Genomic DNA, 15,136 nt, shown 5'->3' with positions numbered 1-15,136 from the left:
AGTGTTCCAATATCTCGGGGGTTGTCATAAAGAAGAGGGAGCCAAGCTATTCTCCAAAGCACCTGAGGGCAGGACAAGAAGCAATGGATGGAAACTGATCAAGGAGAGAAGCAACCTAGAACTAAGGAGAAACTTCCTGACAGTTAGAACAATTAATCAGTGGAACAACCTGCCTCCAGAAGCAGTGAATGTTCCAACACTGGAAGTTTTTAAGAAGAGACTGGACAGCCATTTGTCCGAAATGGTATAGGGTTTCCTGCCTGAGCAGGGAGTTGGACTAGATGACCTCCAAGGTCCCTTCCAACTACTACTACTACTACTACTACTTATTATTATTATTATTATTATTATTATTATTATTATTATTATTATTATTATTATTATTATTATTATTATTATAGATTGAGCTTTATACTATCAACCATCTGTATTAACATGGTTAAAAGAATGGATAACCCTTAGACATAAAAGATTACTATACCTAGAAGGGCATGACCTACAACTTGGATGGCATGCCTTCCTATGGTATGGGAAGAATAAAATACATAGATACTTTCAAAACTACTACGTATATAAGAAACACACTTCTTCTAGAATGGGAAAAGGTAAAAGCAAAAATTTATATGAAAATACCTGGATGGCTTTCAACAATGGAAGCATTTGTTCACCCAAACCTAATTAACTATGAGAAAATTGTGACTTATAAAGATATTTTGAATATTGAAGGGAAATTAAAATCTAGATAAGAACTGGAAGAACAGGACATTGATTTATCATGGTGGTCACATCTGCAAATTCAAATGAGATATGAAAAAGATTCTAAAGCATCTGGATTTTATAAAGAACAGACAGAATTTGACCAGATACTATTGGCATCAGATGAAAAATTGATTAAGAAACTGTATAAGTATATGTTAAGTTTAAAGATAGAAGAGGAACAAGTTAAAGAAACAGTGGTAACATGGGCAAAAAACTTTGGGCATAACATAGAGTTAGAAAACTGGTAAAGCCTTTAGGAAAGAAACTCTAAAATAACAAAGGCGGTGGCTTACAAAGAAAACCTATATAAAATGTTTTATAGATGGCACACCTGTGAGGTTAGCAAAAATGCTTAAAAATATGTCTAGTAATTGTTGGAGATGTAGACAAAAACCAGGCACATACTATCATTTTGGGAGGACATGCCCTAAAGCCAAAAGATTTTGATAAAGAATACATATATGGTTAGAGAAAATGATAAAAAACTATGTAGATTTATTTATTTATTTTATTTTGTTAGATATAGTTGTAGGAAATTATGAGAAAGAATGTGTATATTTAATCTTACATGTACCAGCGGAGGAAGAAATAATCAAGAAAATTTTAGACTATGCAGAAATGGACAAACTTACATTGAAAATGAAAGAGAAAGAAAATTCAGAATACTTTAGAACAGGCATGTCAAACTCGCGACGTCATGTGATGTCACGCGACGTATCGGAGCTTTTTCGCCATTGCCGGCAAAGGGGTAGGCGTGGTTCTGGTATGATGAAACCTGCCCACGGGCCGGCAGTTTGACACCCCTGCATTAGAACATGGGGCACATTTTATCAATGGCTAGAAAAACGAGGTAGAGAGAAAGGAGTTTAACAGGTAGTAGGAAGCTAAATATTAGAATCCAGACAACATGTTGCTTATAAAATATAAAGGATTTGTGATTATAAAAAAATAATAAAATATTGTTTAAAAAACACCTACATGGACATTTTTAATTGCAAGAGCTAAGCCTGACTCAGTGGTGATTTAACTTAGTTTATATGAATAATTTTAAAAACTGATCAAAACTTCATTTCTCTTCTCCTTGTTTGTCTAGCACATGTTATTAGCCCATCTAATACTATTAGCCCATCTAGTATTACTTGCTATTTGTGACTATATCAGTTCTCTCCTTTACAAACCTATAATTTGTTAAGCTCAGAAGCATCAGCCTGTGAATTGAAGTTATTGGACAACAACAGATGGAAAAAATTATAATTCTCATAGAGGAATACATGTGGTGAGCTGCAATGGGGAAAAGACTAGTAAAGTCAATGTTCCTTTTTGCCTGAATGAGCAAAATTGTTTTCTTGGAGATTATATAAATGTCACACCGTAGCTCTATATTATTGATAATGTTTCAAAAACAGGGATCTTGATATGAAAAAATTGAATTTAATCAAGGACCTTAAGAAGAAATCCTGACTGCCCATTTTCTATTAGAAAAAGACTGAAGTGAATGGCTTAACAAATTGAAAATACATAGCAGTATAACCAGCAAATATATTATGTTATAATGGCTTAAAGCTAAAGATGCTTAATTGAGGGCAAAAGGTTATTTATTTGAAGCTATGGATACATTGGAATTTAAGTTGGAATCTAAAGGTTGTGATCTGTGATGCCAAGAAAATTTAATTGCTCCAAGCTGAATGCAGCTTTGTTTTATATAAATTGCATGGTCCAAACAAAATATCTTAATATCTTCAGTTTGGATGTTAGCAGAACCTGAAGCAAATCCTCAAGCTATTTTCAGTGTTAAGAGACGTAGCAAATTTTCTGTAATTCGGTTACACTTGCAGAACCATTGATTTTTTTTTAAGTGACTAGAATTCCAAGGCATTCACAAAGTTATTTGTTAAATGCCATCCAAAATGTATGGACTTCAATATCAGGCCCTGAAATAAGCATCTTCAGGTTGTACAACAACTGTAACTGCAGTTGTTTAGTTTAGCTGCAATTTAAGACGTAATTAACATAAGTAGCTGAATGAGTTGGTAGATTCTGAGAGCTTAGAATAGATGTTCCGGGCTGAGGCTCCTGACTTTACCATTCTCTGATATAATAAGTTTGTGCAATTAAGAAGTAACATATCAAGGGGAAATGGTTCTTTGTGGGCACCACCTCTGTGTCTCTCTTCTGATTGTACAGTCAGTTTTCTACTGTCCACTCAGAATGGGACAACTTGCCACAGCCAACTCGCCATGGCCAATGCGCCGCTGGACAACTCACGACAGTCAACTTGCCATGGAACAACTTGTTGTGGGACAATTTAACAATTCTATTTAATAGTTTAAAATAAATAAAAAATATCTTAATTTTTGCCATTCACATTTCATTCTGTCCCTCCTCTTGCATCCTTTCTTTAATGATTCTATTCCACCATTTCTTTAATATTAGTGTACCTCTTGTCTCACAGCAAATTGTCATGCGGCAAGTTGGCCCTGGTGTGTTATTCTGCAGTGAGTTGGCCACGGCAAGTGAGTTGCGGCAAATTGGCCGTGGTGAGTTGGCCGTGGCGAATTGTCATAGACCCGTCCCACTAGCCAAGAAGGCATGGACAGAGGAGTATGTGGAAGGATTAGGGCTTTCCAAATTGGCAAAGGTTTATCTCTCTCTTTTAGTGGGATATTCGTTGGAAGAAGTGTGTTGCTCCACAATATTCACCTTCTGCTTATTTATTGTGTTTTCCTTCCTGTGAAAAATGGCTTTCTCTCCTCTGCTTCTATGTCCGGCCTCTCCCAGTATTTTTTATTTATTTATTTGCTTTCTGCATCAGCATTCAGGTCACTTTCAGGTCACTTTCTAAAGCACCTGAGGCCTCTAGTGAACTCTTCGCTCTGAGAAAACAATAAATCTAAATACTTCCAACCAACAAATTCTTACTCTATTTCATTCCAATGGCAGATACACAGGGTAATATAGGAAATAAAATAAAACCAGATATATTCTTCAGAAAAAAACCTGATCTAGATTTAGTTAAGTGAAGAGTTGTTTGAAATGCGATGGGCAACACATTAATTAATTAATGAAATTTGCTAAGGAAATCAGGGCAATGTTTAATTACATGGGATGGATCAGTTCTGTCTTTATTATTTGCCATTCTTAATTTCTCAAATAGAGATCCATTTATTATATTTCTAACCTGTTGAATAACCAAAACTCCCTGGGCAGATCATAGAGTTCCTAAAACATTAAAAATTACAAAAAACTCTTTTTTAAAATGTCCCTATTGTTATTATAAAACTTTTTGCTTTCATTCTTTCCTCATGCAATCATTTGTATAGAATCTAAATAGTTCTGTATCTAAAGTTCTTTGAATCCACAATGTATAGTCTCCTAGCAGTTGTTAAATCTTAATTCCCAGGAGTCCTAGCTACATAACAGACACTGAGAGATGCTGGGAGATATAATATGCCACCCACTGTTTATCTATTTAATAGAACAAGGAGTAATCCTATAAATTTATTTTTATTAAATAACAGCTTTCTTCCATGTGTCATAGTTGTACTGGATTACCTATGGCAATCAGCATTTATTCTGCATTCTGATATTCCAGTACATGAAAAAAAATTAATTAGACCCTTCTCAACGTAACTGATTTTGGGCAATAACTGTATTTATAGCCTTCCCCAACTGAGTCTTTTTTCAGATGTTTTGGGACACCATTGTCCATTTTTGTTGGAAAACGTGGGTGTTGAAGTCCCAACATATCTAGATGACATTAGGTTAGAGAAAATCTGTATGATTTATCCAGTGGTGATGGAGCCAGTTTAACATGAAATCCTTGCTCTGCTTATAATATCATTGCAAAAGTCATTCTGTTACTCCCAAACTTTAATTATAGCTACAATCTATTTATATTGTAAGTAAGTGCCGTTTGTATTTTGTTTGAGATTATAACAACTCTATTTTCAAAAAAACTTGTAATCACTTTGAAAAAGTTGGCAGAGGAAATTATCAACAAAGAAGGGATACTAATAAGAATTAGAGTTGTTTTGTTTGTTTATACATTAGCTGTTTGTACCCCATTACCTCAGCCTCAACTCATTAGGGTCAGGGCTTACTTGCAATTAAAACAATGGATCTCATATCTAGCTTGACTTATTGCTGCTTTCAAATCTGGCTTCAAGTTCCGTTACTTGCAGTGTGAAGTAGAGTTATGTAGAGTAGAGGCTGGGCAACATCAACAAAATAAATAAATAAATAAACATCTAGGTCTCATGATTTTCAACAGTGAATATAAGGCAATTCACTGAATACATTTACTTAGGGAAAAACAAAACAAAATAAAATTTGCATCCTAAACTTTGGGTGAAGCTGGCCTGTAGGTGCTTCATCATTGGAGGTGTTTAAGAAAAGACTGGACAGCCACTTATCTGAAATGGTATAGTGTCTCCTGCTTGAGCAGGGGGGTTGGACTAGAAGACCTCCAAGGTCCCTTCCAGCTCTATTCTGATCGAAGTGAGAATGTACAAAAGAGTGTGTCTGCTTTTTCAAAAATATAGTTATGTGATATATGTGTTAGAGATTAACTGCTCAAAGAGTTTTGTTCCATACCTTAATGAAGCAAAACATGATGAAGTAACCTAAATTCCAGTGCTTTTTCAATACTGAGTTTGCATTAAGTCTGATTTACATGGGAGTATGTGAAATAGCCAACATATTTTCAGAAGCATCTAGATGATTGTAATAACAGATGTCAGAACCAACAACAGCCAACAACCATGAAGAGCTCTTTTCCAGCCAATAAAGCATTACCATCCACTGGAACCAATCACATATTTGTTTTTATTCCAAAACAGTTTTTATTATTCTTTTCCTGTTCTTTTCTGCTCTTAGAAGAAGATACGCTGTCCTGATAATTCAAGGCTATATCAATGAGAAAGCTGGAAAGGATTTTGAATGCTTCTGATTTTGTTACTGCAGTCAAATGGAGTCTTTTGTGCAGAATTTGACTGAATGAAAAAAGCTGAAATATGAACATAGTCCAGGCAGTTTAATTAATATAACTTTGAACCATTTCTGTATAAACAAATGAAGTGCTACAAATGTTTTCAAGTCGACCAGCACTTCTTACATTTTGATTTATATTTCTTTAATATTGTTAATTTTGATATAGTGCTGGGACTGAGCTCCTCATGCTAGCCTTTTCCACTATGTTATCAAGTTGATGAGATGAAACTTTAGTAATAATCAATCTCATCCCTTTTGGCTTGTCTAAAAGCTTTCCCAGAGCTATTATACATCAAGAAACTAAATTTCTTCAAAAGCCATAAATTGAACTGGATGTATGCAAATTAACTCAGAGTTGGTTGCTGAATTGAAATCAGAACTTAACAGAAATTAAGCATTTCTGTTTTAGCACAGAAAACTGATTATGTTTAGGAAATGTTGTCTTATGTGAAATTTAATAAAATTAGATACCCCAGAAATCTATCATATTGCTACAAAAATATCTAAAAACTTGTTATAGGAAGCTTACACATGGAAATCATTAGAAGAGATAGATATCAAATTCAACCAGAAATATACACCATAAATTAAATCAGGAATCCAAATACATCCCACTCAGTTTACTTAATGTTATAAGCTATAATGCAGTTTGCTTTGTGTGTTCCTTTTGTATGAATTCAGTTTGGTTAAACCATTAAATATGATCCATGGTTTGAATACAGTAATTTTGATTTATCAAAGAAGCCCATGGTAATCCATATTGTAGCTTGACTGAATGAGTAAAGTAAGTGAATATTTCACAAGTAGAGGCTATAATCTTAAGGCATCCTTCTGTAACCAATCATTGCCTTCATAAGTTGGAACTTTGGAAGCTAAAGCTTTAATATATTTGGACATTACTATGAGAAAGATCATGGTGAGTAATATAAGGAACAAATCTGAATAAATAGTGGAAACTAATCAATTAAGTAAAAAAGTGCGAGGTTACCAAACAACTAGTCTACTGTACATTTAATTAAACAGGTATATCATTTTAGTTGAAAACTTTCTTAGATAATACAGTTATGATACAGCTGTATTTAGATGTAGAGTTATTTTGCCAGATCAGAATATAAAAAGAAATAAAGTTCAGTGAGTGACATTTGACCAATTTAGACATGAGTTGCTTAGTGACCAAAGTATCTCAGTGCATGGCACCTTCCTAAGTGCAGGGAGTCCTCCACTTATAACCACAATGAGGACCAGAATTTCCATTACTAAGCAAGGTGGTTCTTAAGTGAGTCATGCTGACTCTTTGTAACCTTTTCTGCCACCGTTGTTCATGTTGCATTAAGCAAACCCAGCTTCCCCCATTGATTTAATGGTTACCGGATGTCAACTGGAAAGGACTCAAATGGTAATCACATGACCCTGGATGCTGCAACCATTATAAATACATCCTGGTTGCCAAGTGTCCAAATTTTGATCTTGTGACTATGGGATGCACTTACATGCGAAGACCAGTTTAAGTCATTTTTTTCAGTGTTGTGGTAACTTTGAAAAATTGTTAAACAAGTTATTGTAAGTTGTAGAAGATACATATTTATTAATAATATTTTGTTAGCATGCTTTTCTATGCCTTCTTATGTGCTCACATATGCTATAGGCAGAGCAGTTATATTCTTTCTCCTATACATTCAGTTTATTCTGTTAATTTGGTTATTCTCTATTTCATGTGTCTGTGGTCAAGATATTGTCCTTAAGTGGATTCAGAAGGCACAGTTTTGTGCAAATAATAAGAATAGAATAGAAGAGAAGAGAAGAGAATAGAAGAGAAGAGAAGAGAAGAGTTGGAAGGAACCTTGGAGGTCATCTAGTCAAACCCCCTGCTCAGGCAGGAAACTAGAAACTACATTCTATAGTATGTTACGTTATTAGCCAAATTCTTGCTGATGTTAGGATAATAATAATAATAATAGTAAAGTTGGAAGGGACTTTGAAGGTCATTTAGTCCAACCCCCTGCTCAGGCAGGAAAACCTATACCATTTTGGAGAAATGGCTGTCCAGTCTCTTCTTAAAAACTTCCAGTGTTGGAGCATTCACCACTTCTGGAGGCAGGTTGTTCCACTGGTTAATTGTTCTAACTGTCAGAAAATTTATCCTTAGTTCTAGGTTGCTTCTCTCATTGGTTAGTTTCCATCCATTGCTTCTTGTCCTGCCTTCAGATGCTTTGGAGAATAGGTTGACTCCCTCTTCTTTGTGGCAGCCCCTGAGATATTGGAACACTGCTATCATGTCACCTCTCGTCCTTCACTTCATTAAACTAGACATACCCAATTCCAGCAACCATTCTTTATATGTTTTAGCCTCCAGTCCCCTGATCATCTTTGTTACTCTTCTCTGCACTCTTTCTAGAGTCACATCTTTTTTACATAATTAACCAGTTCATGTTATCTTATCTCATGCATTGACTTTCCTATTCCTATGCTTTATAGTTTTCTAAAATTAGTGTCATGTGGATGCTTCATACAATATTAGTTTTTCTGTTTATTATTAGAAACATCCTACAGGTAGTCCTCCTTGAATGATCACAATTGGGAGCAGCAATTTGGTTATTAAGCAAAGTGGTTGCTAAGTAAAACTGCTATTGTGCTTACAATCATATCTCAGCTTTCCTTTGCTTTAGAGACCTGAGAAGATTATAAATGTGAAGTTTGGTCACAAAGTTACTGTTTCATCAACCCTTTAACTGCAAATAGTCACTGTAGAAGATAGTTGCTAAATGAGTTTACTTGTAATATGGCAGCAGCAGCTGTTTAGAATCCAAAGCTGAACTAGAGAAACTGTTTTTGATATGTATTTTCTTTTAATAGAGGAAAAGACAGATGCAAGACTTTGATTATTTGATCCAGACAACAATGTACTCTGATCAATAAACCTACAAAATGCAGTAGCACACTTTGAGACAATCACATAAAATTTACAGACATATGCCAAGGTCTGTTTAGAACTTCTTTTGTTTAACTGTTCTTTAAAACAGTTTAATAAAAATGTCCATAAAATAATGGAATTCTTAATTTTCTTCTGAAAGCCGGTGTTCACAGAAATTGTTTATTGGTAGTTTTTTAAACATAGGCATGCTTTGGTTAAACAACATTCCATCAGGACCAGAGAGCATTATGTACCAACATTGTCCATCAGTCACTGAAATATTCTACAAGCCATGAGGATCAGTATAAACAGGAAAAAGTTACATCAGATACCACAGAGTAGCTTATTTAGCATAAAGTGAAACTAATAGAAGTACTGATATTTAGGAGAAAATGATACTGTATATTAATGAATCCAGTGCATAAGGAACACAGAGATGCTTATTTTTGTGGGAGATTATGGAATACTAGGAAAGAAATGGAAGATAATGTGGACCTTAATAACCAGAAGATAGCAAGTGAGTAAATTAATGGTTTATTTAGATACATGGCAATATATTCCAAGTGGAAAGAAAACTTGGAAGAAGCATTTCAGTCATTCAGAGAGACTCTACCTTAGTTAACCCACTATATATTAGGAAGAGAAAGTTTTACAATTTCTGATTACTTCTAGAACTAGCATTAAAATATCTAATTGATCCTTGATCTTGCATCCTTGATCTTGTCCAGTGAACAGTGTGTTGTCAGGATTACATTTGTAAAACAATCATTAACAATTGATTTCTATAATCCATAATCCACATAATGGTTTTAGTTGATTTCCTCTTTTCCCAAAATATCCTCTTTTGCAAATATTGAATTAATACAATTCTTATTGTTATGATAGATAACAATTAAATATATAATTTTTTCCCAATATTCCTAAAAATAATAATCACATCAATATAATATTTCTTTTCTATCCAATCATTCTGGTTGCCTTATCATAGATCCCGTTACAGTCCTTATTTTAATTTGTTTCTCCCACCAAATTCTAGGTATTCTTACTGGTTAAGATTTTCTCAAAAATTAATTACATTTAAAAATGTAACTCTATTTTTCCATATGAACCATCTCACACTTTTACATTTCTTAAGGAACAGATAAAACAATGAAAAAAAAATAAAGGAGAGCAAGAGTAAAGAAACATAAAAAATAACATACTACTTAAAATATATATATCCCTCCTAAGCTAATATATATTTATTTCCTAAATTTCTTATTCTTTTTAACCATAATTAAAATATGTTTAATCTTTAAACATTCCATTTAATACATCTAGTCATCTAGTCCTTTAACTCTTATTCAAAACTTTTTTATCCATTATAATTTTCTTAAATTCAATCACATTTAAGTATCTAAAACATTTCCTTTATTTAAGTCATTTCAACTTTTTTATATTACTCATATCAAGAAAGAGAACAAGAAAGGGAAAAAAGCATACTATATTATTTAGGGAATTCATCCCTCTTAGAATGACATATGTATTCCAAAACTTTTCTATTTTTTTAACATTCAAACGAATGTTTCTTTTTTAAATATTTTCTGTGGTAAGTCCCATCATCTATTTTTTTGGTTTCCACTTTAATCTTTTTCCTTTGCCCAGTATCTTTCTTAATCAATGTATTTTGCTGAATCAAAAAGGTTTTCCGTATGTTCGTAAATGTTGGTGTAGATATAAAAAGTAAATCAGGTGAAGTGTCTTTGTACGGAGCTTCTGCCTTTCCACCTTTGTTGAAAATCTTTTTCTTTCTCTCCGCTTCTCTTATCATTTCCTTTCTCTCCAATGTTCCTGACATCTCTACAGTCCATTTTATCCAATCTATTTTCTTGTCCTCAGATTTATTTTGTAGTCTTAAGGAATAAGTTGTTTTTTCCAATTCTTGTGAATTTTTTCCCACTAGCATTAAATCATGTTTCCTTGTTTTGTTAAGTTCCATTTTTAAGTCTGTATTCTAAATTCTATATCCATTTATCTGTTTTATCTGCTCCTTCTCTGTTGTTGTTTTCTGGAAAAATTTTTGTTGTAAAGTTAACTTAGAAATAGATTGATTTATATTTTCATAGTTATTTTGGATTTCTTTGTGGTTTAAAGTCATCGTTGTTTGAATTAGTTGCAGTATACTATATATCTCCTCCTTTGAAGTATTTATGTTTTCTTGATATATTCTTTCTACATGTCTCTGATCCATGATGGCCAAGAATTTGAATTTTACTTTTCCTTTCTTTTCTCTGCAAATAGCTTTAGAGTCCCAATTAAATAGATATTTGTAATCCAAATAGTTCAGAAAAGATTTTCATATGATCTTGATTCTATCCCTCTGTTAATGCAGCCTAGCACTGTGTTAGCTTTTTTGGCAACTGCAGACACTGCTGGCTTATATTTAAGTGATTTTCCACTAGGATTCCGAGATCCCTCTCACAGTTTACTACTATTGAGCAAGGTACCACCTATACTGTACCTGTGCATTCGGGGTTTTTTGCCTAAATGTAGAACCTTGCTTTTTTCGCCATTGAATTTCATTTTGTTAGATAGCACCCAATGTTCAAGTCTGTCAAGATCCTTCTGTATCTTAAGCCTATGTTCTAGAGTGTTGCTGCCAGTTTGGTGTCATCTGCAAATTTGATGGATTCCCTACCTATCCCCTCATCCAAATCATTGATGAAGATGTTGAAGACTACTGGGCCTAAAACAAACCTTGGGATACCCCACTGTCTACTTCCCTCCATGTAGATGCAGTTCCATTGAGGACTACAGGCTGAGTATGGCCGGTCAGCCAGCTACAAATCCATCTGCTGGCGATGCACTTAATGTTCTCTAAATTTGAATATATTTAGAATATCATTTGTTATGGATATATTTTGCCAGGAAACTTCAGGGAAATGTTTTCTTTTTTGTTAAGAAATACTGATATTTTAAATTTATATTATGCTTTTTCTCCAGTACTTTAGTCCCTTCCAACTTTATTATTATTATTATTATTATTATTATTATTATTATTATTATTATTATTATTATTATTATTATTATTATTATGTATGACTCTGTACAGTAATTTTTCTCTACATAATAAATACCTAGTAAAGTTACAATAATAGACAAAGGCTGGCCCAAAGTCACATGGTTGGTTTCTGTTGGATTAGAACCTGGGTCTCCGTGGTCCTAGTCCAATACCCAACAGATATTACATTGCAATAATATGGAAATTTTCTATTATTGCCCATTTTCTTGCTACTGAAATCTGTGGTTTCATGAAACCGAGTTTCAGTAGCCACCAAAATTTTAAAAAAGAATTTGTTTTCAAAATTCATTCTAGCTATATAGCACCATCTAATGCTTATTATAAGACAAAGATTTAAGAAAACCAGGTAAGTATGGACTAGTGAAGAATTCAGGTAGTGTAGCTCCTGAATTTATTGAACTTTGCATCTATTTGTTCTGTATCATAAGCAAAAACATCTGAAGTATGGATTGATGATTTTAGTGTTTGACATGTTGGTTTCTTCCACAAAACCCTAATATAGGACACAAATTTAGTCAGTACTGTATGTCTGGTACATTAGAAATTCAGTCATTAGAAGGTGCTGAAGGTTACAGATGGATATAACAGCAGGAAAACCTTGTGAAAGTCTATTATGATATTTCCTTATTCATTTATGTACTTTGTTATCTGCTCCACATCTGTCTGCTACTTTTCTCTGACAGGTAAGCTGCAAAGTGCTTCAGTTTTTTCACCAATATACAATGGGCTGTAACTACTTCTGGATGCTTTGTGAAGGAATATATCTTCATACACTGATTGTGGTGGCAGTATTTGCTGAAGAACAGCGCTTGCATTGGTATTACCTCCTGGGCTGGGGTATGTGGTCTTCCATCCAGTTGTTAAAATATTTCCTTTTGTCACAGAGTTTTTAAAGTAATTGGCACTTTGACTCATAGAATATCCACAGAAAAAGATAACTCTTATAAGTTATTATGCAAAAAATGTATAGTATCTTTGTACAAATGAATGAGAGCCAATATGGCAGATTGAGCAGTATGGTGGCTAAGATGCTAACACTAGACAGACACACATGAAAGTCAGTTGGATGATTTTGGGATTTGTGTTTATATAGTCTCCATTCACAAATGAGTCCATTTACAATTACTAGTTTTCAGGACCACTCCTATCATTAGACAGTATAAAGCAAATGGTTAATTTAATTATTATTTTACTTTTCCTGCCAAGGGGAGTCTAGTAGATGTTTTGGCTTCAGATGTCAAAGAAATTTGACTGGCCTTAGGATTACTTGACCTTTGGTTTGAGTGATTGAGGAGCATCACACTTAATACATTAGCCATTGTTGTACACTGTACTTATCTCATCATTAAAAGCTAAGAGATAGTTGGTGGTCAGCTTGCACAGTTGCTTTTTTTGTGAGAATATATTTCTGGGGGTGACCTTTAGCTCTTTTAAGATGTGTAGGTGGAAAACAAAATCCATACAAACAGGATAACAGCTTTTAAAGTTGCCTCAGTGATCTGCTCCAGCTCTGGAGTCCAAGTCAAGGTGAATTTGATAGCTCATATTTATTTCAAGAAATGTATCTCAACCAACCCTAGAAGCTTTATCATATAAAATGTTGTTTAGTCCATTTTTTATTTCTTCAAATATAATTTAACAGTGATTTGCCAAGACAATGTTAAAGCAAAATGCATGGTAAAAATGTTTATGATATCAGTCTTAATTCCACAACAATTTCCATCAGTGCTCACATCTCTTAAACAGATAAAGCTTGTTCATCTTCAGTAACAGCCTTTTGAAAAGGAGATGTTTGAAACACTGAAGATAGTGCTTAAGCTTTCTTCATAAACTATGGGAATTTGCATTCAAATTTCCTCCAGCTTGTAAAGAACATTGAGTTGCATAAAAATACATTAAAAGGGAATTGTTGTTGAGTGGCAAATCATTTATATGCCCACAGGAGACCCATAGGTCAATCTCTTGACTTACCCAGTTAAGGCTAATTCAACAGTTAGATAAGTGCCACTGTCAGTTGGAATGGATCTGAGTCTATCTCACAGTAGCCACCAGGCTCACTGCCTTATTTGACTCTTTCAGTTTTTCATGATAGCTTTAAAACAGCTATCAGCTGATTTAAATCTGATTGAAACCAAGGTTAAGAATTGGAGGTCACCATTCAAATCCCTATCTAGTTATGCAATTCATTTTTATTGTTGTTGTTATTGTGGTCAATTAACATGTCTGTTTAACTTTTCACTAATACATAACTTTGGCTAACTTGGCTAGTGAAACAATGGCAGGATATAAATGTATGTAGAACAATCCAGATTGAGACTGCATGCTAGAACAAGCTAATTCTCACAGTAGCAGCAGTCTGAAAATGGAACCAATTACTAAGTTCCTCCTCACTGAATCTGTCAGGTAGAAATTGGATGATCTTCTGCTGGGAATAGTTTGACTGAATACATGCAGGATATTAGTTTAAACTTTCCTTTCCAACCCTGTGTCTCTATGAAATACCTATACAGACCTATGCATGCCCATAATCGAATCCAAAATAATAATAAATCTGATATATATAATTTATTATTCTAGGTTTTCCTTTGGTGCCAGCATCAATTCATGCTGTAGCCAGAGCCAGATATTTCAATGATAAGTAAGTATTGTGCTACTTTACAGAAAGCTTAATTAGTATCTGTTAATATATGTATAATTTCATTATTTAATTTATTTATTTTCTTCCAGATGCTGAATTAATGTTGACACATATTTAAAGCTTAATTGGTTAATATAATATATATATATATATAAGTTTAATTAGATAATATATATAATTTCATTATTTAATTTATTTATTTTCTTCCAGCTGTTGGATTAGTGTTGACACATATTTGCTGTACATTGTTCATGGGCCTGTAATGGCAGCTTTATTGGTGAGAATATTATTTGCTACTTTATTGTGAGTTCAGCACTATTCTAATTCTGCTACACTTCATTGTTCTTACTGAGATGTTTTATCCCACGTTTCAGCACAGAATTCAGGACACCTAATGTTTTATAAAAATAATCACCCAATTCCATGGTTCCTTGTGTCCTTAGGACTTCTGAACCATTATCTTGACCTGAAGCAGATTTTTTTCTTCATGGCTAGAGAAGCAACTTGGATGCTAGAAATCTATCAATAACATGGCATGATAGTCCAATGTTTGGAATTTAAAATGAGTGGGGATTTTTCTGAGTAGTTGGGATCTGCCTGGAGGCTACAGCATATAAGGAAAGGCTGCTGGAATGGGGTATGTCTAGTTTAATGAAGAGAAGGACGAGGGGGGACATGATAGCAATGTTCCAATATCTCAGGGGCTGCCACAAAGAAGAGGGAGTCAAGCTATTCTCCAAAGCGCCTGAAAGCAGGACAAGGAGCAACGGGTGGAAAA

At 33.9% G+C, this 15,136-nt stretch overlaps 1 protein-coding gene across 1 annotated transcript in view; it reads left to right on the top strand.

Moving 5' to 3' along the window:
* Positions 1 to 15,136, top strand: part of CALCR (calcitonin receptor) — an 85,998-nt gene that overhangs the window by 43,683 nt on the left and 27,179 nt on the right. The window contains exons 7-9 of the mRNA XM_015811608.1: positions 12,404 to 12,557; positions 14,298 to 14,358; positions 14,569 to 14,635. Of these exons, the coding sequence (XP_015667094.1) occupies positions 12,404 to 12,557; positions 14,298 to 14,358; positions 14,569 to 14,635 (282 nt within the window). The remainder of the gene's footprint in view (positions 1 to 12,403; positions 12,558 to 14,297; positions 14,359 to 14,568; positions 14,636 to 15,136) is intronic.

Source organism: Protobothrops mucrosquamatus, unplaced genomic scaffold, assembly GCF_001527695.2.
Source record: "Protobothrops mucrosquamatus isolate PMUCROS unplaced genomic scaffold, P.Mucros_1.0 scaffold45, whole genome shotgun sequence".
NCBI lineage: Eukaryota > Metazoa > Chordata > Lepidosauria > Squamata > Viperidae > Protobothrops > Protobothrops mucrosquamatus.
This window is presented reverse-complemented; position numbering and strand designations above follow the sequence as displayed.